The following is a 25,319-nucleotide window of genomic DNA, read 5'->3' as shown; positions in this document are numbered from 1 at the left end:
CATATACAAAATAGGTACAGATCTTTGTGGTGTTTTCCCCCATGGGTGTGTCTGTCTGCACTCTCTCACATACTCTTTTGCTGATGGCTCTCTTTCTGTGCATTTCAAATAAAAATCTGTTTGATGCCAATTTTTTTTTGTCGTTGAGCAAATTCATCCTTCGCATAAGAACACAAGAAACATTCTACAACAGATGTGTGGACAAAGGGGTTGGAGAAGACTTTTGGAGGACAGCAAATTTGAGGGGGGTTGGTTCAAAACATTAAACCAAAAAGTGGGAGAAGAAGAAGAGATGGGGATCCACTCTTGAACTCGGTGATAGAGTTTGAGTGCCAGCACTAACTGTGCCTGGGAATAGAGGAAGTCTGTCCACATTCTGGACGGCAACAATCAAAAAACCTGTGGTTTCGTTTTAGCACCAAGAGGGCCCTGCCACGCCAGAGTGACCTTAACACTACACAAAAGTATATAGCCATACTGGACAGCCAGGAGACCTCAAAGAAAGAATAGCACCTTGCGTTTTTAGCTGTTTCTGCTTCTGTTAAAGTGTTAGTTGGTCCTCGACTACCCCGCCGACCGCCAACACTACTGCAGGCTTCACTTCACAAACACTAGGCGCCCCTTTTTTTTAACAGCTGGTATTCCTTGCTTTTCTGAGGTAGCCATTTTTTTTTTCTTGAAAAAAAAAAAGAGGTTTAAACCCATGTTTCTCTGCAGGTGGTTTTAATGTGACTTTTCTTTAAAAAAAAAAAAAAGAAATAGAAAGGAACAAACAAACAAACAAGAAAGCAACCACAACAACAAACAATCACAACAGCTACAAAATGAGGGAGTTGTCAGTGTTCGTCTGGGGGGCAGGTGGACAGGTTGGGGGCAGAACAACAGAGACAAACATGGCTGTCAGTTTCACCGTTTATTCATCAACACCTGAACGTGGTACAAAGCAATTGGGTTCTGTCTGTTGGGACTGTCCTTTCATTCCTCTCACCACAGTGGTGTATAAAAATACAAAAGTCACCTGTGTGTTTCTGTAAACTCCAGAGAGGCCTGGTTTGGCTGGATGAAGAGGGGGGAAGTCAATTTTTTACACTTTACAGAAGCATATATTATTTTCTTGTTGCCAGTGAAACAAAATGTCTTCTCTATAGGATCCTTGGTGTTGGTGATGGTAAAAAAAAACAAAAAAAATGTCAGAAACAAAAAAAAAGTAGTGGTCCCGAACACGACGATGCAGACTCCGCCGCATCGCCGCCATCTTGTTGAAGTGCAGGTTTTAGGCAAAGTGGACCATCGGAACAATGGCCGAATAGGAATTCGTAGAATCAGGAGCGATGGGTCAGATTTTTCAGAAAAATGGAATTAGAGAAATGTTTTGGTGGGTTCTTTTTTTTAGAGAGAGATGACTGCTAGAAAAAAAAATAAACACACTCACACACACACACAACAACAATTTCAAGTCCAGATTTCTCTTTTTACAAGAAACAGACGGGTCCAACTTCAAGGCCGAACTCTTGGTCTGGAGCACCAACATCCATAGGAGCGATATCAATGATGGGCAGGCGAGATGTTTTCGATGTCTTGTAGTCGATGACTGTCTTGCCCCATGTACCGGTGTGTGACTGGAGGGAGAGAAGAAGAAAGGGGTGTTAGTGTCAACATTCAAAATGGCCGCTGCAAAGTTAACGCTGGACATATCAAAATTCCTCCAATTTTGCCTGCACTTTTGTACAAAGCACATGAACCGCAAGACTATCTATAGTAGCTAGCATGCATGTTCCTTGGAGTCTTTGCTATCTAACTCAAAAACACTGTGTGCGTAACATCAAGGAGTGTACGTGCATGCTGAATTGCGACCTACTGGTTATTCCTAACTTTGCAGGGACTTAGCATTTGAAGCTAATTCAGCTGTGAGTGGAATTGGGATGAGAGTTTTAACTAAAGTTTTCTCACCGTGCATCCGTCTTCCAGGACGCTGTAGGTGAAGCGGCTGTTGCCCTCGGCTCTGATCTCGATCTCGTTGGAGCCCTGGAGGAGCAGGGCCTTCTTGAGGTTGCCGACGGTGGCGTCCATGTAGGCGACGCTGTTCTTGCAGTGGTAGGTGATGTTCTGGGTTGCCTCAGTGGACATGAGGCGCAGGAAGGTCAGCTGGATGTTGACATCTCCTGGCATGGAGCCCTCGCTTCCATACTCGAACTGTGTAGGGAGGAGGGGGAGAAGTTACTGACTGAACTGTGAGGCCAGAGGAGGGATAATGAGTGTAGAGGTAAGATGGAGTTGAGGAATAGTCGAGGAAACAAGAGAGGGCTGAGAAGTGGAATTGAGAGGAGGGGAGGGGTAGAGGAAGTAGGGACTGAGATGGACCTTGACCTAAGAGAGGGCAGGTAGGGATGGATTTGGAGCAAGGAGTGAGGAAGTGTTTCGGGTTTAGCGTGTTTACCTGGAAGCCATCGGTCATAGCCTCTCCGAACCAGACGTGCTTCTTCTCCTTGATGTTCTTGCTTGTGTACCAGCTCTTCTTGGCGACCTCGCGCTGAGTTGGGGCTACGCAAGTCTCTCCGGTCTCCATGTTGCAGTAGACCTTGATGGCGTCCATAGTGGAGCCCTGGTCAGGGTCAATCCAGTACTCGCCTGGAGAACAAGGAGTTCAGAAAAGGAGGAGAAGGTCAGAAAAATCACAACTCCAGCAAGCTAATCTCTCCAATCCTCCTCTATACTTCCAATTGTCCTGCCAATGTTGGATAAACACTTACCGCTCTTCCAGTCAGCGTGGCACATCTTGAGGTCGCGGCAGGTTCTGGCGGGGTTCTTGCGGGTGCCGTCGGGGCTGCGGATCTGCTCGATCTGCTGGCTCAGGCTCTTCAGGGTGCCGTCCACCTCCAGGTCGCGGTCGCGGAGAACGTTAGCGTCATCAGCACGGAACATGCGGAAGGGATCGGGGGCCTTCTCCTGAGGCTGGGAAATGAAGCCGAGGTCAAATCCGCCACCAGGTGCACCTGGTGCTCCGGGAGGTCCAGGAGCTCCGGGAGGACCCTGAGAGCAAGATGAGGAAGAGAAGAAGTTGGTTATTTTATTGCTGGTAGAAGCTTCCTTGAAAATCACAACACCTTTTTTCCCTTAGCAAGGAGATGCAAAGTAAATAGCCAGATGAATGGATGGATAGTTAGACAGTTAGACTTACAGCAGGTCCCATCTCGCCAGAACGTCCACGAGGTCCAGGAGGTCCAGTGGGTCCAGGCAGGCCAGTCATACCATCCTTACCAGCAGATCCAGAAGATCCTGAGGGGCCCTACAAACGGCACAAAGCAAAACCTTAAAGTCTCTGAATGTCAAAGTTCCTCCAAACACTCTGAGACACGGAAAATAAACTAAATATTAAAATGCAAAACACCTAAAACTGTTCCAAGCACTTAAAGATTATGTGGTGTGTTAACTCACTCTAGGTCCAGCGGGTCCACCAGTACCAGCGGGTCCCTGTTCTCCAGATGATCCCTATGTGTCCAGAACAAAAACAGGAGTTAGATATAAAGTGTGCATATTGCATGTGTGACATACGTGTAGGTGCGAGTGTGAAGTGACATACAGATGCTCCAGGAGGTCCCTGCATGCCAGTGAATCCTCTGTGTCCCTTCATGCCTCTCTCTCCAGCCTCACCAGACTCTCCCTTGTCTCCACGAAGTCCAGCAGCTCCCTGTTAGTGGGAAGAAGGAGATGTTTTGCCTTCCTTTGTACGCCGTTCCATCTATTTTAGTTGTTGTTTATTTGTATTTGTCTATTAATGGTGCTAGTGTTGTTACTTACAGCAGGGCCACGAGGTCCAGATGGGCCAGCAGAGCCAGCGGGGCCAGCAGGTCCCTGAAACATAAAACAAATCAGTTTAATGCAAGGCAGATTGCAGTGAAACACAATCCATGCACTTACCTACAGTAGATCTAGTATCAGTGGCTAGTTTTTATTAATATGTACTGAGGTATATACTGAAGTTATTTTCATTAAAAGACATTGACTGAAGTGAAAAATGGTTCCGTCACTTACAGTCTCTCCACGGTCACCGTTCTTTCCAGCGGGTCCAACAGGTCCGGGGGCACCAGAGGGTCCAGGGGCACCAGGGGCTCCAGATGGGCCGCTCTCTCCACGGTCTCCCTAAAACGCAAACACAAAATAAGTTTATTTCACCAGCTTTAATCTCATGTATTTTATTACCATGGTCCTATGTTCGAGGAATAAAATAAAGGGCTGCTGAAAGAGGCTCAGATAAAACCAAATATCTGTCATCCAGGATCTCACAGGTCTTTGGCCTTTGATTTTTGGCCAGAGAAACTTCAGATACACAAGATTTGGTGAAATAGGCTATTGACTAGGCCAGGGGTGTTAAACTAATTTTAGTTCCTGTGCCACATACAGTTCAATGTGATCTCAAGTGGGCCGGACCAGTAAAACCATTGCATAATAACAACACCTCCAAATTTTTCCCTTTCTTTTAGTGTAAAGGAGTACAAGTATATTTGGAAAACGTTCACTATTTATGAACAATCCATTTTCAAAAGAGGTGATGAACAGCCAGAGATGTCTCGCTGATTTCTTGGCTATTACTAAAAACAGACAACAATCCATTTATCTTCGCTCAGTTTTCCTTGCAAGTTCTAGTATTTCTAGCCATGATGAATCTGAAAGTGGCGCTCAATATTATACTGTATTCATTGAGCACTGAAAGGTGCTGTGAACACACTAAGCACACTTCCCATTTACCTCTGTGAAAAAATCGGAACTGGTCCATTTTTCTTAGAAAACCTGACCCTTTTGTCCTTTTTTGACAGTGTTGTCACTTAGCCTATACATAAGCACGTTGGGATCTGTAGTAGGTAATAGCCTAACCAGTGTAGGGCCTGCTACTCTTATTACGACTGTGCAACCCCCAGTAGACTAATAAAAATAGCAGTGCATTTTATTGGAATTAATTAATTCTCTGCAATTTTTGCACTCTGCAAAGTCATCCAGTAGGCTGAATTGGGCTGCATTGGCCCAAATTGGCAAATCAGTGGCCCGAAATGGCCTTTGGCGTGCCGATTCTGGCCCTCAGGATGTTTGTTTGATTCCCTTAGTCTAGGCTGTACAAAACTTTAGCTGCAGGTATCATTCTGTCCTAATGCTGTTTCCCTAGTGTATATGCCTTAAGGGCATCCAAACCTGTAGTTTGTGATTTTGGGGTGCTACAATATTGGTGTTTCCATCCATGTCAACAGAATTTTCACAGACATGGCTCTGATTTTGTGTGATGGCAGCTTTTCAACTTGCTTTCTACAGAAGATGCTCAGCTAAGTATTAGTGTATCTAACAGAAGCTACTGTGGTTAGCATGTTGTTTGCTAAATGACCTTGCAGGCGGCTTTAGCTCTTGCTTGGTTCAGGTCAACCTAGCTGACTTTTCTCAAGCTCAGTTTTTTAGTAGAGGCTGGAGCAACAGACAAAGTTTACCGTGTCACTGTGCCATTTGGAAAACAAATCTAGCACAGCAAACTGTTCACCTTGACTGAGAACGAGTTCAGCGATGACATCGTTTGAACTCACCTTGGGTCCAGCAGCTCCATCGCGACCAACTGATCCCTCGTTACCGGGGCTTCCCTAAAACACAAAGCAGGTTAACTGATTAGGAAACACCTACACCAGTATACAAGTCAGACAGACAGCTAGTGTACAAGTACGATCCTTTCTTCATACCTCACGTCCAGGCTCACCGGGGGCTCCAGCCAGTCCAACGGGTCCCATGGGTCCGGAAGGTCCGCGCTCACCACCGGGGCCGGAAGGTCCAGGCTTTCCAGACTCTCCCTGTGGGTGACAGCCACAGTCAGTCCAGACGTAACAACCTCAGTTACTAATTACAATGACTTTATACTACTTTAAAATCACATGACATATGGGCATTCTGGTTCCATTAGATCCACTCTGCAGTTTGTAGTTTTGTAGAGTAACAATAGGAACTCACGGAAGGTCCGGGCATGCCAGGGAAACCTCTCTCTCCTCTCTGTCCAGGCAGACCAACAATACCACGAGATCCAGCAATACCCTGAGGTCCAGGCAGACCAGAACTTCCCTGCAGGGGGCGACAGAGAGAGACAAAAGAGAAAGTGGTTAGGCATCATCCTGGTGTATGGCAGCATAAACTGACAGCAACCAACACCTCAACAATGTGGTGTTGTCAGTGAAATGTGGAGACTTAATTAATTCAGTGCTACAACTTAAAGAGGATAATTTTAGGTGGTATCAAATCATTTAACATTAATGTATAATATCATTTATTAGCCACCAATCACTTGGTTCTGTGATAGATTGAGATGGAAGGGGCTCCAGTTTGTTTTGAATGTTAAAGATCACTTACGGAAGATCCCTCGCCACCAGGGCTACCCTTCTCTCCAGGACCTCCTGGGGGTCCAGATGCACCCATCTCACCAGGGCGACCAGCAGGTCCAGTCTCACCACGGTTTCCTTTGGGTCCTTCCTTTCCAGCTGGTCCACCGGGTCCGGGAGCTCCAGCGTTTCCCTATGGCGGGGGAACACAACATTGTTGAAAAACCATCCTGGACGTTGAGCCCTGTCATGGGGAACAATACATGCTAATCACATGAGAGAAAGACTTACAGAGGGGCCAGGGGCTCCAACTCTACCAGCAGCACCAGGGAAGCCAGTAGCACCCTAGGGAAAGACAAAGGTCCATTAGCTGACTGTTTCTGGAAAATTGGTTGTGTATGGTCAGTGTAAATAATAAAAAAGAAGGATGAATAATAAACAACGGACTACACTCTCTGCTCAGTATGGCCATGGGCACCGTCACGTCTGACCTCTACAATACTGCTTATGATGCTCCTAATTGAGGAACTGAAGCTGAAGTCAGCATAAATGTAAATATATTAAAGGAAGAGGAGGACAGAGTAGAAGAAGAGTGGTGACTTACAGGAGGTCCAGCAGCTCCGCGGGCTCCCTTAGCGCCGGTGTTTCCAACGGGACCCTGAAAGGACAAAACATATTGTCAGTCAGCATGGGAGAACCAGTGCCAGGCAAACTTCTAATGTTCACTCTAAATTATGGGATTTTCTATAATGAGGTGTGAATGTATGAGTTTCCAAACCTGAGGTCCAGGGGCACCAGTGGGTCCAGCAGCACCAGGGGGACCAGAATCTCCCTTAGCACCATTATCTCCAGCCTCTCCCTTAGCACCAGGCTGTCCATCACCACCCTGTGGTAGAATGATGGTGGATGGAGAGAGAGAGAGAGTCAGTAAATTCTGTGTTGAAGCTTCAAGCTAAAGAAACACAGGAGCCAGGACATTCATGCAGAAGTGACTTACGGGAGGTCCAGCGAATCCAGCAGGTCCGGGTGGTCCAGACTCTCCACGCTCACCCTGAGGAAGAGGAGGAGTTAGTCAAGGATCTCAAGATTCAAGCAGCTGGAGAACTTTGAGCTCATCTTCAGAAGGACAGACAGACAGGTAGGTACTTACAGGGCCTCCGCGAGCTCCACCAGGTCCGACAGGTCCGGCGGCACCAGGCTCTCCCTTGTCTCCGGTGGATCCGGCAGATCCAGGAAGTCCAATTGGTCCAGTAAGACCACGGGGGCCATCCTTACCAGGAGCTCCATCAACACCCTTGCCTCCTTGGTCACCCTAGGTTATTGGATGGAGACGGGGAGTGAGGAGTAGATACACTAGAAAGCTACTGCGGATGGCGTTGGTGACACTCACTACTGTACATCAGTAGTGACTAGTTACATCCAATCCTATATACTGGGAATATTGGGACTACTGGGAATATTGTTTCGGTGACTCACTCTGTCTCCTCTCAGTCCTGGAAGGCCAGCAGAACCACGCTCACCGGGCATTCCCTGCAGTCCGGGAGGACCCTGGGCTCCGGGGGCACCGGGGGATCCAGCATCTCCCTGAGGAAGAGGAGGAAGGGGAAGAGGACAAGAGCAAGAGAGTCACACACCAGATCGACGAGAACTTCACAGACCATCGAGGTTTTCTCTTTTACATCTCTCTGGGCTTACCTTAGCACCCTCGTTTCCAGCGGATCCGGGGGATCCACGGGCACCAGCGGGTCCAACAGCACCGGGGGCACCACGCTCACCGGGGAATCCTCTCTCGCCCTAAGGGGAAGGGGTGGCAGAGAGTTAGGTAAGTTGAAGTGGAGGTCCAAGAGTGGTCAAAGAAATCACGAGAATCTATCTGACTGTGGATCTCAACCCAACCGGTCGAGGCAGATGGCCGCCCACCCAGAGCCCAGTTATGGTCTAGACCTGCTCTATATGAAGAGTGTCTTGAGATAACTTTTGTTATGATTTGACGCTATATAAAAATAAATTGAATTGAATTGAATTTAAACTCTTATCTGTCTATCTAAGTCGACGATATTCCCCAAAGGGAGGTACTGATGTGAGGTGGAAGGCTATCATCCCAAAACACTATCAGCAATGCTTTGCAAAACATGTATCTGCTAAGCAAGGGCCTTTCCTCAGGTGGCTACATTTGTTGAAGTTTTCAGACAATGTCAGCTTAAAGTTAGTCATGCTATCTGCATAGCTCACCAATCGGCATTAGCCTGTTATTAGCTTGCTTTAGCCTGTTAGCAATAACATAAATTTTCAATCAACCTAAAGCTTTTTTAGCTGTTTGTAGCCTGGTAGGTAAAGATTTACTTATTTAGACAACTCTCCAATGATCCTCCATTAATGGATGCTGCTGGGCGCAGATTGCTGAGTAATTGTGACAGTGATGATGATGATGATGATGATAAGTGACTTACTCTATTTCCAGCGGGTCCTGTGGCTCCAGCCTCACCGTTCACACCCTAGAAAGACAGAGAGGCAATTAATGTGGTGATTTACGAGACGGTATCAATTTGATCAGATATCTAAATCGATCATATCTCAGTCCATACCTGCTCTCCGGACTTGCCGCTCTCACCAATGGCACCCTGGGGTCCTGGAAGACCCTGGAATCCAGGAGAACCTCCAGGTCCCTGCTCTCCTCTCTCACCAGAAGGACCCTGAGGGTGAGCAAGAGAAGGGCTGTTAGAGCTAACGGAAAACGACCAGAAGTAAGGCATTGTGTTGGTATGACAGTCAGTCGCTGCGTATGTAAGTTCGTAGACCATCAAGCTTATGGAACCGGTTGTCAATGTGGGCATGTGTGTGCGTTGTACTTACAGCAGGTCCGGAGGCGCCTGGAGCACCAACATCACCGTCCTTTCCAGGGGCACCCTGGGTAGAAAGATGGCATGCTTTTTAGACTCGCAGGTTGTAGCCTTTAAGCATTGCAGGAAAACGGTAGAATGGAGTTGATTCAGTAGTATAGTGTAGACAACTTACAAGGGCGCCAGTGGGTCCCATTACTCCTCTCTCGCCAGGCTTTCCACCCTCACCCTACAGACAGGAGAAAGAAAAGCACTGTTACCAGAGATGTGGAGACCATTTTTAGTAGCGTACTTCTCAGTCGTCTACTGACTAAAATATTCAGATGATCAATGATACTGTGTAGCAGTTGAGACACAACACTCACAGCAGCTCCCTTGGGTCCGGGGAATCCCATGACTCCGGGCTGGCCTCTAGCTCCAACAGCGCCAGGGGGTCCGGGGCGGCCATCTTGTCCAGTGGCTCCCTGGTAATTCATTAAGGATTAGTTTAAGTAAACACAAAATGTCTGTGTTTTGATGAGATTGAGATCAAAATGCATTATACTTGAACATGAACTTACAGCAGGTCCCATTTTGCCATCAGGTCCAGGGCTGCCAGGGCTACCAGTCATACCCTACAGGCAGAGGTCAGAGGTCAAAGGAGGGTCCTGTGCAGTGAATAAATGATGTTGATGACAATTATGTGATGGACAAAGAGAGGGGAATCTCACCTTAGCTCCGGGCAAACCAGACTCGCCAGTGCGGCCAGCCTCGCCAGTGGAACCTTTAGGTCCAACGGCACCGGGGGCACCGCGCTCGCCAGATGCGCCCTATGATGGGGGGAGAGAGGGAGAAAAGAGGCAGAAAGGCAATGATTAGTTCAATCAAAACTGATCTGGAGTGACTCAATGCTTGTTAGTGAAATGGAAGGATGTACTCACTTTGGCTCCAGCAGGGCCATCAGAGCCAGGGAAACCACGACCGCCAGGGGCACCCTGCAGAGAGAATCAAGCACATCATGCTTAGCTCTATGAACACAAGCCAACACTGTTACATCTAGACAGGATTGGCCTGTTACCATGACCCGAACTAGGGATGTACCAATCCAACTTTTTCAGTCTCAGATACCGATAGCAATACCTGGGCTTTGGGGTGGCAGCCGATACTGAGTTCTGATTCGATACGAGGGTTTCATTGGGTCTCTAAATTATACGGTACGGTCTAGACCTACTCTATATGAAGATAACTTCTGTAATGATTTGACGCTATATCAAAATAATTTGAATTCAATTGATATCCGATCCGTTACCGGTATCGGTGCATCCCTAACCCTAACATGGGTCGTGTCTAGAAGGTAACCTGCAAATTGCAAAAACAACTCTTGGGAGACTCCCTGCCTGACGACCTATAAGGAAGACTTCGGAAGCAATTGTAACTATGTTTAGAGTTTATTCTATAATTTTTCAACTCTGTTTTTGTCCGTGCATTATGTGCAATATGTTAGATATTGTATCAGCACTATGTTTCCAAATATTTGGAAATGATGCTCTGCTTCTGCATTTACAGTTCTACTTTCTGGCCTGCAGGGGGTACTAGAGAGTTTGTTTGCATGGTCCTGATGACCCTTAAGGGTTTCTGTATAATTTGTGGCCTCCACGATGAATACTTGTATTATGAGTAGGTCATATTTTGACCTTTTACCTCAGTATATTCATGAGATTTATCAGAATATTTAATCATATTTGCACTGACCAGCAAAAAAGTTTTTTTTTTTAGAATTTAAAATCAAACATGTTAAGTCTGTCATTGCACAAAAGTTAGATTAATTTCAAATTGACTCAGTTAAAAGTGGCAGGGCTGCCTTAAAATGGTGATTCAAGCAGATATTAATACAATTCTATATAGACACTTTTTCTATTTGAAGAACACCACCAGAGGGCAACTCTATCATTTTCCCTCCATATTACGCTTAATATTAAAGAATACTACAGTACTCAGTATGTTATAGTGAAGATAAGGTGAAATGCATACACGCTCTCCGGGGGCTCCGCGGCCTCCAGCAGTACCAGGCTCTCCTCTGGCTCCTCTCTTGCCCTCCTCACCGGAAGGTCCTGGGGGTCCTTGAACTCCTGAGGCACCCTGGAGAACACACAAACAACACGCATGGCATAAGAGATGGAATGTGTATCCATGCATGTGTGTATTACAGAGCTGACTGTGGTGAACTTGGACTTACACCCTCTCCCTTGGCACCAGCCTCTCCTTTGGATCCGGGGGCACCAGCCTCACCCTGAGGGAAACAAACAAATCCAATTCAACAACAACAACAACTAACATCAGTTATCTAAAACAAATGGACAAACGCATAACAAATAAACAATAATTGAGACAGAGCTAACAAGAAATAAATAAAAAGCAACACAAATAGTTGTCAACAACAAACAAAACACTGGAAGGAAACTAAAGTAATACCTTATCTTGTCTTAACTTATCTTTACTTTTCAGTGGTTTTACTTTTACTTCACTATGTTTGGATTTTGAATCATGTCCGTAACAGGAGAGGGATCTCAGAAAATACTATTTTTGGCTTTGTTTAGTTTTTCTGAGAAAGCTTTACTCACAGTGTTACCCTTGGCTCCGGGGGCACCGGCAGCACCCTGAGGTCCTGAGGGTCCACGGGGTCCGGGGAAACCGGGAGCTCCGGCAACTCCAGCAGCACCCTGCAGGGGGCAGCAGACAGCAACAACACGGTCACATCATGCTGCACTGCCAGTAATCACTCTCTGCCGCTATGTTACCATGAAACACCGGCACCGGCTGCTTTGTCAGCGTCCTCGCACAGAATTTTAAGACAGAAAAAGGATTAAAATCCTCAACCCAGACATGCTTATGAAGTTGAGAGAGATACTTACAGCGTTTCCCTTGGCTCCGGCGGCTCCATCAGTTCCGGGGTTTCCCTGAGAGGAGAAGAGATTTTCATTAACCAGAGGGCAGAAGATTCTGAGGAATGATGTATATGCCACGACATCATTGTGAAAGTGATCTCATTTGGGACCTAAACAGTCCATCAGAGAAGGCTATTGTTTACTTACAGAAGGTCCGGCGGGTCCAGCAGGTCCGGGGTTACCGGGCTCACCGCGGGATCCAGCGGGTCCTTCGGATCCACGAGCACCCTGAGCTCCAGCGTCACCCTGGGTAGAGGAGAACCAAAGAACAGTTAGATTATCATGTCCAAACCGACAGCGAGGCTGTGATCCATCCTGGTTGAATACTTGGAGAGGGATGAAAAATACCAGTATGACAGAAAAAAAGGAAAAGTCTTCTGAAAGGTGGGAGAACAGAGGATTGTATTTTGTGTTCAAATTGAAAAAAAATATTAAAACACCAACTTGTTGGCCAATCTCCACCAATATCTGTACACAATTAACTAGAACTAAAGCTGTGTCCCAATTCCACACTACATAGTAAATGTTTTATTTTGAAAGATTCAATACTTATACTTGCGGGCAACTAGTGTCCATCAACAGCTCACTCAAACAATAAGCAAATTTAATATCCATAATGTATGTCATTCTTTCACTTTCCACACTCTACTACAAACCCCAAACTTGCTTAGACTTAGTGTGCAGTATGGAAAAAGACATAGAACAGAATTCCTGTGCATCTTGGACGACCTCGTATGACCCCCCCACCCTATGTTACCCCTGTTCAAAGGTCAAATCAAAGGTCACATATGTGAAGAGGAATGCATCAAAGCACTACAGGGTCAGTTCAGTAACGTTCTAATGACTGCTACAACCTCAACCCGAGAAGAGAAGATAGAGAAGAGGAAATGGGATCAAATGACATGTGTGGTGTTATTTTGGATGGTGAAAGAGATGGTGGAAAATTTAGGAAGATGTTGAAGACATTAAAAATGGAGTGCCGTGGATCATAACAGGCATAGTTGTACCTTGGCTCCAGGGCCACCAGGGAATCCAGGAGGTCCAGCGGGGCCAGTGGGACCCTGGGAGGAAACAATAAAACAAAGAGATTCAGACAAAAGTAGCAGATTCATCCGGCCATCCGGCAGAAAATAATGTGTTTTTTTAAAGGTTCCTATCTGAGAATCCCCCTGGGGTTTTTTAAAACACTAAACTAGGCTCACTGGGAGTTCAAACATGCTACTGATTGACAGACACAGGTGACTCACTGAGTGGATTTAAAGCTTGGGGAAAATGAAAGACTTACGGGAGGTCCGCCAGCACCAGCAGAACCATCGTTACCACGAGCTCCCTGCAGGACATAGACAAACAGGATTGGTTGATCTGTTCATTGACCGACTCCATTGATCGATTGCAATATTTGTATGTGTGTGTGTGTGTGGACTCACAGCAGCTCCATTAGCACCAGTACGACCTCTCTCACCGGGCAGACCACGAGGTCCCTGAGGCAGAGAAACAAATAGTCAGTCAGCCATACCATATATAAATTACATATATATATATATATATATATTAATCTGAAGGGAGGAAAAATCCAAGATGAATGGGATGATTGTTTTACTCACCATAGCACCGGGGGTTCCGTTCTCACCGGGGGCTCCAGTCTCTCCCTAAACATGCACAAACACACAGGCAGGTGAGGTGTTGAGAATGGTTTGTCAATATAACCAGCCAATATGGCTGCTACGAGCCAATAACTATCCATGTTGGCTAGTTATTATAACTAGCCATATTGGCCAGTTCTGGATCTCCAATATGGATGCTACTATGTCTGCTACTGCTGCTGCTAGTAGTAACACTACTGTGACCACAACTAATACTAACACCAAAACTCAGCACACTGATTTTAGTCAGTTTACTTGTTGCTTGGACTTGAAAACTACAAAATTTATATCAGAAAGCTTGTACTACAACCTGAATATGTGGAGTTTGCAAGACATGGGCTTTTAACAGGCAGGCAGGTCTAAAGAAAAAGATGGGCCTTATGGGAAATGTAGGAGCCAGTTTTAGCCAATTTTAGGGACTAAAAGTCAGGATACCACAACTTCTGCAGCTTCCATTTTTATCTTGCGAGCACCCAAACTTTATGGAAGTGCAATTCTACTCACTGGAGTACCACATTAATACTATTTACATTGCTAGTAGCAGTACTGTTACAACTACTTCTTCTATTGCTCCTGCCACTGTTAGTGCTGCACCCACTTGGATGTTCAAAATTGGCATTTTTCTAGGAGCAAGGTAACAAAGTGAGGCAGTCACCTTGGGACCAGAGGGGCCGTTGTCTCCCTTGGCACCATCCAGACCGCTGAATCCCTACAGAGAAAGAGAGACATATAGCAACAGATGAAGTCCACAGTTATAGGTGATGCTCTAGTGTTGATTTGTTGAACGGGGGGAGATCTGACTCACTCTGTGTCCCTTGATGCCGGGCAGTCCAGGGGTTCCTGGGAAACCACGAGCTCCCTGAGGGGAAAGAAAAGAGATAGGAGGCACAATTTAGTATCACTGCTCTGTTTTTTTTTCTTTCTTTTTTTTTCTACATTACATCATTAAGATTTACAACTCACCTGTGGGCCAGAAGGTCCACGCTCACCACCACGACCAGGTTTGCCAGACTCACCCTGAGAGAAAGAGAGAAGGGGGATGAGTGGATGGATAAAGTCACTCTTTACTCTAAACTGTGACATAGATGGTGAATAATGAGCAGATGCGGTCGACTTACATCCTCTCCGTTCTTTCCAGAGGGGCCGGCGGGGCCACGGGGACCCATGGCACCCTGCAGAGAAAGACACACAACCGAGGTGAGAACGATGACAAACTACCAAGGTGCAAGGTGTGTATCTGTTTCCATGTTTCTAATACTCACAGAAGGTCCGGCCTCTCCAGACTCACCAGGGGGGCCAGTGAATCCCTGAGGTCCCTGTAGGTGGAGACACACATAGACATCAGCACTACTACTTTTGCACTTACTCTCTATTAGGGGTAAATCCACCCAAGTTATTGTAATAACATGCAAACCGGTATAAGTTGTATGTCTATGTGTCTGTGAGTCAGTGAGGTATCTTGGGTGGGAACAGGAGCTGAATTTTAAATGCGGGAGAATCTCTCTCCTTATATAGCAGGACTCTCTATCATTGACTTAAATCATTTGTGTATATTTGGAGTGAGTCCTGGCTAGCTTCGACTACATTCACAGACGTCCTCAAGTCTGCTGCATTGATCACTTAGTCCATGTTTGATCCGAAAACTTCTTGTATTTTTTATTGGTAACTGTGGTGAATCTCAGAAAGCTCAAAGCTAACCCACTAGCTTAAAGGTTTGAATGATCCTTCCTGGTCCAGACAAACTTAGTATTTTAGTGAGGAGCATGGAGGGTAATGCAAGCAAGGTGCTGTCCAAATGTTGTGTTAATACTGGCCGAAGCTGAAACACGCTCACCTATCTATAGCCTCCTGTCACGGTTCTGCCTGTGTAAGCTGCACGCGGAACTTAAGTGTGTTTTCAGACAAAAAAAGTGAAGCTCCTTGCTTCATTCACGCATATCTTACCACTGTTATTCACCATGGAGGATGTATAAAGAGTTACAGCGTTGGAGGCGGGCTCCTGTTCATTCCTATGAGAGTTACTCAGTGGAGCATGAAGCCAAAATGGCTTGTGATGTCATGATGATGTATGAGGTACACATGCCCTCTCCACTGCCCTCTCCTCCTCTATCCTCCCAGCTTTGAAACATTTTGAGGAAGAAGGAAGTGGTGTACTTACGCTAGAGCCGGGAGCTCCAGGGGGTCCACGGGGTCCCAATGGGCCCTGTCAATCAAACAAAGGCAAGGTCAGATACTGCATCACCATGATCGACAGTGAAATTATAGTGTGTGTGTGTGTGTGTGTGTGTGTGTGTGTGTATGTGTATGTGTGTGTGACCTACCATTGGTCCAGGCACAGGCATGGCTTGTGATTTATCGTCGTATCCACCGGACATCTGAGGGGAGAAGTTCTGGAAAAAAAGCAAACATAGATATAAATACATGTGATATATCATCTGAAAATATCAACTAGGTTTAAATGACATGAATAAAATGCCTTTTCTACGTTGTTTGTATGCCAGTTTATGTAAAATATGTTCACACATTTTCATAACAAGCTCAAGACCAATTTCTCTTTCTCTGATAATAGATTTTGGAGCATCCCAGCCAAAACATCCTCAAGTAGGCCTATGTCTAAATCAAATCCTGATCCTAAGATTCATGCTGAAGCAACGTAAGCAAAACATGCCAATTCCAATATCTAGTGTAGTTTGGTCTGCTCCAACTGTACACGTGTCCAACTCCTGTTTCTACCACATCCCATCATTTTTGTGTAGACAAACAGTTTGGTTCCCTTCTCTCTATCAGCCAGGATCATCCCATGACCTTTGACCTCGTCACTCGTAATGTTGCTGATGTAGGATTTGTTGAGCTCTATGCTAATGTTAGTATTAGCTTAGCGTGGTCATTTAGAATGGAAGTCTGTTGTATGTATATTATGGTCAGTTAGTATGCTAATTTAGGATGGAAGTCAATAGCAAACTGAATCATAGGCTTAGTTAGATTCTAAAACTGTAAGCTATAGGCTATGTGTGGTAAATATGCATGTGAGTCAGTGGTAAATTCTGTACAAGCATGCTAAATCAGACTAGGATGATATAATGTTAGCTTAGCCTAGTGAATTAACATGTGAGTCAATGATACATTCAACATAAGAATGCAAAATTAGGACAAAAATCAATGGTAAACTGAATCATAGCATGCTAAATTGCATTGCGATACTGTTAGCTATATGATAAAGAACCAGGTTAAGCAATGATAGCTCCTGCATTAGCATGGTAAATTAGACTAGGATAATATGTCATGTTAGTTTAGCCTATTGAATTAGCATTTTAATCTATGATTAATTCTACACAACAATGCAAAATTAGGAAAGAAGTCAAGGGTAAGCTGAATCATACTGTAGCATGATAAATTAGATTGTGGTTCTATTAGCTATATGTGGTAAAGAAGCATGCTAGCCAATGATAGCTTCTACATTAGCATGGTCAATTAGACTGGGATGATATGTCATGTTAGCTTAGCCTAGCCTAGTGAATTAGCATGTGATAAATTCTATATAGGAATGCAAAATATGCCTGGGAATGTTAGCTCAGTAGCCTAAACTACAATGAGAGACAGTGGGAATGTTAGTTTAGTATACTCAATTAGGATGGAAGTCGATGGTTAACTGAACATCATTATCATACTGTTCGATTTAAAATAATAATCAACTAATGGGTCAAAGAAGCATCCAGAACATCTCTGCTTCCCCTTCCTGAACATCTACCCTAATGAAACTTCTGACCTTCTGACCCCAGACTGAAAGCCAAAGTCGGAGCCAGTCATTTTAAGCCAATAACTGGATTCCGTGAGAGACCATCACGTCAATGAAAAGCTTGAGTTTTAGCTGTGAAAGTGGAGTTCAGTTGCCCAGCCCTTTCTGCCCTCTCTGAAGATGTGTTCACACCCAGCATGCTCTTATTGGTTTATACTGGTCCATTTTTATGGCATTCATCCAAAAAGACATTTGGGAATCTCAAATTTTTCTAACAGAAGCACCAAGATGGTGTGAGAATGCAACCCAACAAACTACAGGAAACAATAGGAATTATGGTTAGTGGAATATGAGGGCTTGGGAGCTGAGAAGAACAAAACTGAATTGGGACTAATGCTTGTTTTTGTTTGCCTGACCACCGATATGATGCCACACCTCTGTCCAACAAATGAGTTACATGCATAAGTCACGCAACTTTTGTCTCCAGCTCTGGTTGGCTTAGAACTGGTCAATTTGGACCTAAACAAGTCAAATACAAAAAAAATAATCCTGAACTTACTCCACCGAGGCCGGGAGGTCCAGGAGGGCCGGGGGGTCCAGGCACACCAGGCTGGCCGGGGATACCATCGTTACCAGCAGGACCAGCAGCACCCTGCAGATGGGGGAGAAAGAATAAAGAAAGAAGGGGTCAGGCTCAAGAGTCAGAATAAGAGGGTCACCTGGATGCTAACACACCAATAACAGACCAGTAGAGAGGAAAACACAACATCCACTGTTAGATTTGTTCAAACCCCAATCACATGACTGTCTACGCTCTTGTTACATCATCAGAACAGATCCTTGTGTATAATCTTTAATCTCCTCACTTGCTTCCTATAGTGGTGAACGCAGCATTAAACCTGGAGGAGATGCAGTTTACTCCCCTATGAGACTAAACATGTGACCAACCAGGAATGGACGTGGTGGTCATGTGACATCAGGCTAAAGGAACTGGGTAAGAACAGCCATTGACCCTTTTATAGGAAACTGCACATTGAATGAATGAATTACATCATGATCACAAACTCAAAATAAATGATCCTAATAAATTATAAATAATATCATGAATGCATGAAAATAATAATTATTACACATAATTAGATAATAATATGATATTAAATATCAATAAGAAATGATTAGAGGTGTCCTCCCCATCTCAGTTGTAAGTGTGAGCTGCCCTAGCTGAATCAAATCCGATTATGACAAAAATGTAATTAAATAATCAAATCAATCTGTAAAAAATAATATAACTCAACTTTAAATTCGAGATTTCATCAATTTTAATAGAAGTGGCATAACCGTTGCAAAATGAATCCCAAACACAACTGAAGATTTTCCCATAAGGCACGCCTAAACTTTTTGAGAATATTGTCGATTTCGTTGACATCAAATTTGAGTTTTCTGTGTGAAAACTCTTAAATTGCTTGAATAATAATAATAATTAAAACCCTCTTTCTGACAGTTTCTAACTTTTCTTCAACCAAGCAAAGCTCTCACTACCTCAGTCTACATGTTTCAACCTGACCTCTGCATGTTTTCAGTCACTGATAATTTCAAAGCTCTCAGTAAATGATGAACCCTGTTAAAGCACATTTCTTTCTTTGTTGCTTCATAATGATTTCTAGAAACAAGAGCAGCATTGACTTAATTCAGAGGTGGAAGCCAAAACAGTAAAAGTAGCGCAGTTCTAAGTGACTATTAAGGCTATTTTCTGGGACTTTTACATCAGTCTGTTTATCTGATGACTGTAGTTACTTTGCAAGAAGAATGTTTAAATGCAAAATCCATTATCATATATGACACTATTTGCCAATAAGTAGCTAGACATGATGTCATTTGGACCAGCTACTGTTTACACAGTACTCTTACTTTTCATATTTCACACTGTTTTACTGCTCTACTTTGATGTAAGTGAGATTTTGAATGCTGGACTGAGCTAAAGGTTCCTGTTTCCACATGTGCCTGAATGAAAATACATGTAAACACATCACGTTTTTTGTCAGTAAAGCTGCTTCAGAACACACAGGAATCTGCTCAGAGAGACAGACTGTGAACGCACCACATGGTGACCAGAAATCAAGAGACTGATTAAGTGAATCATAGGAGGAAGAGAGTGTGAACCTTACCCTATCTCCCTTGGCTCCACGGTCTCCCTTGGGTCCCTGTGAGTAAAGAAAAACAAAAAGAGATAGTGTCTCAGTCTAAAACTAAATTATGTAATTGATATATCAGAGTGTGATTCACATGAATATGATCAATCAACTAAATGTATCTGATACAGACCAATAAGCAACATCTATAGATTTAGTTAAAGAATCATCATCTTCCTCTTGATTATCATATGTCCAAATCATCACTCCATCAATGATCAGTGATCAATATCAATATCAATATCAACAGTTACATCAAACCAATTAAGTCTTTTTGTTTCACTGAATTATATTGTTTGTGGGATGATGATGATGATGATGAATATATTATTTACAATTTAGAACAATCATTGAATGATTTGGGATCAAAGAAATAATCAATATTTACCTCAACCTGAGGCTCTTGATAGCCTGCAGAGAGAGGAGACAGGTTATTAGATCAGTTTATGAAAGAAAACACACAGAAAAGCAGAAGAGTCAGGAGGGGGGGGGGTGTACTTGTACAGCTATCTTTGTGAGGACCAATTTGAGTGTCAGACCTTCAGAGTGAGGACAGTTTTGGAAAGTGAGGACATTTTGGGCGGTCCTCACTTTGGGGACAGACTTTCAAAGGCCTGTTTGAGGGTTCAAGCTGGGTTTTAAGGTCCAGGTTACAATTAGGTTTAGGTTAGAGTTAGGGTAAGGATTGGGGATGAGGCATTTTAGTTGTGATGGTTAAGGTTAGGGTAAAGGGCTAGGGAATGCATTATGTCATGGAGTGTCCTCACAAAGATAGAAGTACAAGGTTGTGTGTGTGTGTGTGTGTGTGTGTGTGTGTGTGCATTTGACCCACGACCTTAAAAGTAAATGTTCTATTCTACTTTTGTTTTTTTCAAAGTGACCAGAAACAGAAGTCCCCACTTTGTTGGAGAAGCATTATAGTCCTCTGTTGTTGGTAATGTAGGAATGTGTGTGCGGGTGTATGTGTGTATATTTGTGGGGTTAATGGGGACAGACAACATGTTAAGTCATGTTGGAGCCAAATGTGAAAGAAGTGAAGGAAGGTGTGAGAGATGGGTGAGCAAGACTGGAAGTGATTGACTGTTTTGTTTTTTTTGGGGGGGGGGGGGGGGTGAAGGGGGGGGAGAATAAGAAATATGAAAAAGAAATTGATCATAAGTGACATTAACAAGAAAGAATATGGAATTAAGTATAAAAAATTGAGTGAAGAAAGAAAGAAAGAGATATAATACCGTCGTCGGGGCAGATGGGGCAGCACTCGTCGTGGGGGATGACGGGGTTGGGGCAGTCAGTTGTGTCCTGGCAGATGACTTCATCGCACATCACTGTGCCGCTGTCGCACACACAGATCTGGCATGGCTCTGGCTTCCACACATCCCGATCAGCAAACACCTGGCCGTCCAAGGTGCAGCTTCCGCCCGTACCTGAGGGTGGGGGGGGGGGGGCGACACAGAGAGAGAGAGACAGTGAGAAACCTGAACACACATACACAGAAATAAATCAAGGGTATAGATGGAAGCGGAATTTAAAAGCAGCTGAAATTCAAAGTTGAAAAAAAATAAAAATAATAAAAAGTAATATATATATAATACCCCAATATATAAATGTTAAGCTTTTAGTTTGGTGGTGTTTTAACAAATTTCCTAAAATACCCATATCACGTCACCTAAAAAATTAATTATAATACAATTTAAATAAGAATATTAATAATGAATAGTTTTTATAACAGTTAATCTATACAGGCCCATGTTTTTGTTCTGTTGCACTCTTAGCATTAAAGGCAAGTTTTAAAGTACTTCATGAGAAAATAGGCTACATAAAAATAATTGATATATTGACGCAAACGTTATGAACAGGAACAGAGAAAATGGTTATGGCAGTAACATAAAAAATATCAAGCAGGAGAGCTGAGTGTTGTGAAAGGTTTGGAAAGGAACTGGTGGAACTCAGAACCGGACCAGAAAGAGGACAGGCTGAAGGTGACAGAGAGGGCACCGATGTGCTGTGTCTGGTTGCAGATCACATCAGCGTTACGCATGGAGCGAACGCGTCCCCAACTGATTTAATTTCCCTTTTACAACAATAAAAAAAACTGATCGTTCCTCCGCTCTAACTCAAAGTCACATTTTCCGACCTGCAGTTGCATCACTGCCGCTGCTGTGGCTTTCTCTACAAAGCTTAAACCCAAACTGGGGCTCCTTTTAGGGGTCATAAGTGTCCCAGCGTGCCAAACTGCTGAGCTCAGAGGGAAAAGCAGCAGACTGTCGGCTTGGCAGCAGCTGGTGGAAACACGGTCCGCATGTGTTTGCAATTAGAGGAAACAAAAAAAAGAGTGGAAAGAAGAAGAAGAAATGGAGGAGGAGGGGGAGGGGGGAGGGAAAAGGAGGCGGTGTAGGGGACGTGGCGGCCAGATGTGTCTGCAGGTGCGGAGTGAAACCTCTGGGTGGCGCTGCGAGACCGCTCAGAGGATCAAACCACATCTGCATCAGATAGACAGACAGCTGAGTCCTTTCCAGACAACAGCAACATCTGGAAAAATTGAATTTCAGCTCCTCGTTTTTTTCCAGAGCTGATTTTCTTTGTCTCCTTACGAGTTGGTGAACTCAAGCAGAGGCCTTCGTCCCCCCTCAATGACCCCAAAACTCTAGTTTTAAATGCATCTGAGCTTTTTGCAAACTCTGTTAGAGAGCATAAAGTGGAAGATTGCTCAGGCTGTAGAGGTCAAATGTTTCCGGCAGACAAAGACTACGCCTACTCTCTCTGTATTATGTGACTCACTCATCAGGCCAACTCAACACTTGGCTCCAGGCAGTAAATTAATCTGCCACATCAATCAGCCCTGTAGAAGCTTTCTCTACCTGCCTCGTGTCAGCTGGAAGCAGGGGGGGATCTTCGCTGCTAAAAAGGTCATTCTCCCCCCCCTACAGTCTTACATCCAAAACTGCAGTTTACCACCTTCTTAGGTTGACATCAACCTTTGGCAAACTGGGGGAAGGCAGCAAAAGTAAAGGGTGTCAAATTGAGAAAAATGACATGGAAGGATTAGGCCTTTCAAGTCAGAAAAAGCTGATGTTTTTAGCTTTTGGGGTTCAGATTGGATAAACATGCATTTCTGCCATTCTCCGTTAGAAAGCGTCGCCTGGAGGAAAGCCTGGAAAACCTGCAGCAACTCGCTCTGCATGCACGGGGGGCGGGGGGTAGAGAGACAGAGACAAACACAAGGAGAGAGAGAGAGAGAGAGAGAGAGAGGGGCCTTCTTGAGATGTCCAATGCATTACGTAGTACACCCTGTACTGTTTAAACTACAAGCTGCACAAGCACATCTATCTATCTATCTATCTATCTATCTATCTATCTATCTATCTATCTATCTATCTACATCTATACAAAGGAGCAGCACGCATCAAAGTTCTTATTTCTAGTTTAAACTTTTTCCTTTCTTCTCTTCTCTGTCTAAGGTCTCAGCAGCCGTCCACCCATGAAGAGAAAATCCATTTTCAAAAACCCAGTTAAAAAAAAACAAGAAAAAAAAGAAGGTTGCTCCAGTAAACAGTGATGAAACTTACGGTCGTCCTCGCCCTGCGCCCTGACCAAAAGCACCGCTGCACCGAGCAGCAGCGCGAGCCGCAAATCCACAAAGCTGAACATGACTAGATGCCACCAGACATGTAGACTCTTTGAGGCGAGAGGAAAAAAAAGTTGGGGATGTTTTCTCTTCCTGCTACACTCCACTCATATACTGGTGTTTGGGGCAGGGTCCGCTCGTCTTGTTCACAATCCTCCTGACCCCAGCAGAAAACTCCCTACTGCCTACACTCACTTTCCACCAGGGTTTTTATATGGGAGCCTGAAGAACTGGGAGGTGCTGGGGACTGGACCGGCTGGGGACGCACCCTCATTACCCCGCTGCTGCACGTTTAGGGAAGACAAGAATGGACCCCTCCTTCAAAGAAAGAAAAAAAAAAAACAGCAGAAGAAAAGAAGAAGAAGAAGAAAAAGCAGCAGGTCCCTCCTTCCATAATTCCACAGCAGAAGGGTTGGAGTTTGGATCAGAGGAGGAAGGGGGGCGCAGGAGGAAACCTGATCCTGAAGAGCATCGGAGGGTCGGAGGAGGATCTTCTCCTCCAGCAGCCATGGGTTTAATCCAGATTTTATTTCTGGTTCTGGTCTACTTCCTGATTCACTTTGATTTCAGTTGAGTTTTAGACTCCTTCTGGGAGTCTGGCTTCAGTTTTAGGTTTAGTCCACCAAAGAAAATCTCAGAACATTACAGTTTTAGTCCAGTTTCAGTGTGTTGTGTTTCAGGATAGGTTCTTGAATTTTTTTAAGATAAGTATTTGGTTGTAGATTGTGTCATCAAAGTGTTTTTATGGTTTAACATGTGCTGAGCATGGCTGCAGGCTTAGTTGGTTTTGGTTCGTAGGGTTAGCTTATAGCTTGTATTTGTGTTTCTGTTGTTAATTCAGTTCTGATGATTATAGATGTTTGACTTCAGGTTTGGAAAGCCTCATTGTTTGCATTGTCCACATGACTTAACATTAACTTGTTTCATGTGTTGGATTGTCACCATGTTATAACCTCAGCACTAAAGCTTGAACTAGAGATAGTTTTAATAAGAACTTGTTTGTAGCCTACATTTTCAGCTTGTCAATCTTCGTCTCCCTCAGGCAGAAAAATTCAAGTTCGAGACATTTATTTGTCCCGAGGGGCAAAAGAAAAAAATGGTCACCATATTGACAAAATGTTAGCTTTACTTTCTTAGGGCTGTCAATCCATTAAAATATTGAATCAACGTTTTTTATGTGCCTTACAGAAATTTGTGGCATTAAAACAGATTTGCGTCAACGCTTTATCATCACATTAACTTTGATACCCTACTTTCTATCTGTACAAACCAGCTCAAAAACATGGTGCATGGAGTTAGAAAGAAGTTGACATTTACCAGGCAGGGAGGGTCTATTAAGTTGCATTATGGGAATTGTAGGATCCAGCAATATTTGGCCCATAGGTACTAGGGACTGAGAGTCAGTATATTTATGCCTTTGTTGCTTCAATTTAAACCATTCTTTTTTAAAATCTCTCTTTTGTGAGTCATTCAAATTTATTCAAGTGCAATACAAATTTTCTAGAGTGCCCCTTTAATTTGCATCTGACGGTCCATGGGCAACAAGCTTTTATCACTAAATGACTCCCAGAATGTATTCAAAATCACTGTGTTTTTCCTTTAAGCGTCACAGGACTGCACTTCAGACAGAGCTCAGATCTTGATCAGCGACTCATCGACGGCGAGTGTCTGTAAGAGAACGGCACCGTTATGTTTAATTGTATTGTTGAGTCGTCCTGTATCAGCTCTCAGATCCATACTAGCTTGTGAGCTACGTCCCCCCCTGGTCATGTGACCTAACCCAAGGCAAAGAGTATACAAGCAAAGAGACAAAACTCTGGTGTTTTTCTGACAACAGCTGCTGTCGGTATTTTGGACTGAAAACACTTATTATATTTAAAATATTTTATTATTCAACACAGACAAGAAATAATTTTGCTTTACTTTTGTACAGCACTTCGTCGCTTTTGGTCCAAAATGGCGGAAGCGTAGCTTTACTGCTGGGTGCTGATGTTGCAATGGGGCCGAACAATTGACTTTCA

At 44.2% G+C, this 25,319-nt stretch overlaps 1 protein-coding gene and 1 long non-coding RNA gene across 2 annotated transcripts; one reads left to right on the top strand and one right to left on the bottom strand.

Moving 5' to 3' along the window:
- Window positions 1-900: 900 nt before the first annotated feature.
- On the bottom strand, window positions 901-23,375 carry col1a1a (collagen, type I, alpha 1a). The gene is made up of 49 exons (XM_074657238.1): window positions 23,240-23,375; window positions 20,906-21,097; window positions 20,062-20,084; window positions 19,650-19,685; window positions 18,044-18,136; window positions 16,070-16,138; window positions 15,907-15,951; window positions 15,011-15,064; window positions 14,867-14,920; window positions 14,712-14,765; window positions 14,554-14,607; window positions 14,404-14,457; window positions 13,710-13,754; window positions 13,533-13,586; window positions 13,391-13,435; window positions 13,113-13,166; window positions 12,253-12,351; window positions 12,073-12,117; window positions 11,782-11,880; window positions 11,397-11,450; window positions 11,192-11,299; window positions 10,102-10,155; window positions 9,892-9,990; window positions 9,742-9,795; window positions 9,547-9,645; window positions 9,357-9,410; window positions 9,195-9,248; window positions 8,927-9,034; window positions 8,792-8,836; window positions 8,037-8,135; window positions 7,818-7,925; window positions 7,492-7,653; window positions 7,339-7,392; window positions 7,120-7,227; window positions 6,946-6,999; window positions 6,633-6,686; window positions 6,373-6,534; window positions 5,980-6,087; window positions 5,715-5,822; window positions 5,565-5,618; window positions 4,033-4,140; window positions 3,799-3,852; window positions 3,581-3,688; window positions 3,436-3,489; window positions 3,179-3,286; window positions 2,751-3,030; window positions 2,438-2,628; window positions 1,951-2,193; window positions 901-1,619 (listed from the first exon to the last, which is right to left on the bottom strand). Exons 1-49 carry the CDS (start codon window positions 23,319-23,321, stop codon window positions 1,473-1,475), a joined length of 4,344 nt encoding a protein of 1,447 aa, XP_074513339.1. The 5' UTR covers window positions 23,322-23,375; the 3' UTR covers window positions 901-1,472.
- Window positions 16,988-23,257, top strand: LOC141781517 (uncharacterized). Its single transcript, XR_012596885.1, has 3 exons — window positions 16,988-17,112; window positions 18,364-18,478; window positions 23,132-23,257. It is a non-coding gene; the product is annotated as an uncharacterized LOC141781517 (long non-coding RNA).
- Window positions 23,376-25,319: the final 1,944 nt, after the last annotated feature.

The sequence above is a fragment of the Sebastes fasciatus genome, chromosome 13 (genome assembly GCF_043250625.1).
Source record: "Sebastes fasciatus isolate fSebFas1 chromosome 13, fSebFas1.pri, whole genome shotgun sequence".
Classification (NCBI taxonomy): Eukaryota; Metazoa; Chordata; class Actinopteri; order Perciformes; family Sebastidae; genus Sebastes; species Sebastes fasciatus.
Note: the sequence above shows the minus strand (reverse complement) of the source record. Positions and strands in the feature narration are given on the sequence as shown.

What these genes read in the sequence shown, in the direction of transcription:
- col1a1a (XM_074657238.1), bottom strand. Translation starts at nt 23,321, where the DNA reads ATGTTCAGCTTTGTGGATTTGCGGCTCGCGCTGCTGCTCGGTGCAGCG. An exon ending in CCGGCATCAAGGGACACAGA is followed by an intron (nt 14,458 to 14,553) that starts GTGAGTCAGATC and finishes CTTTCTCTGTAG; the next exon opens with GGATTCAGCGGTCTGGATGG. An exon ending in CCGGTGAGCCTGGACGTGAG is followed by an intron (nt 5,619 to 5,714) that starts GTATGAAGAAAG and finishes TTTGTGTTTTAG; the next exon opens with GGAAGCCCCGGTAACGAGGG.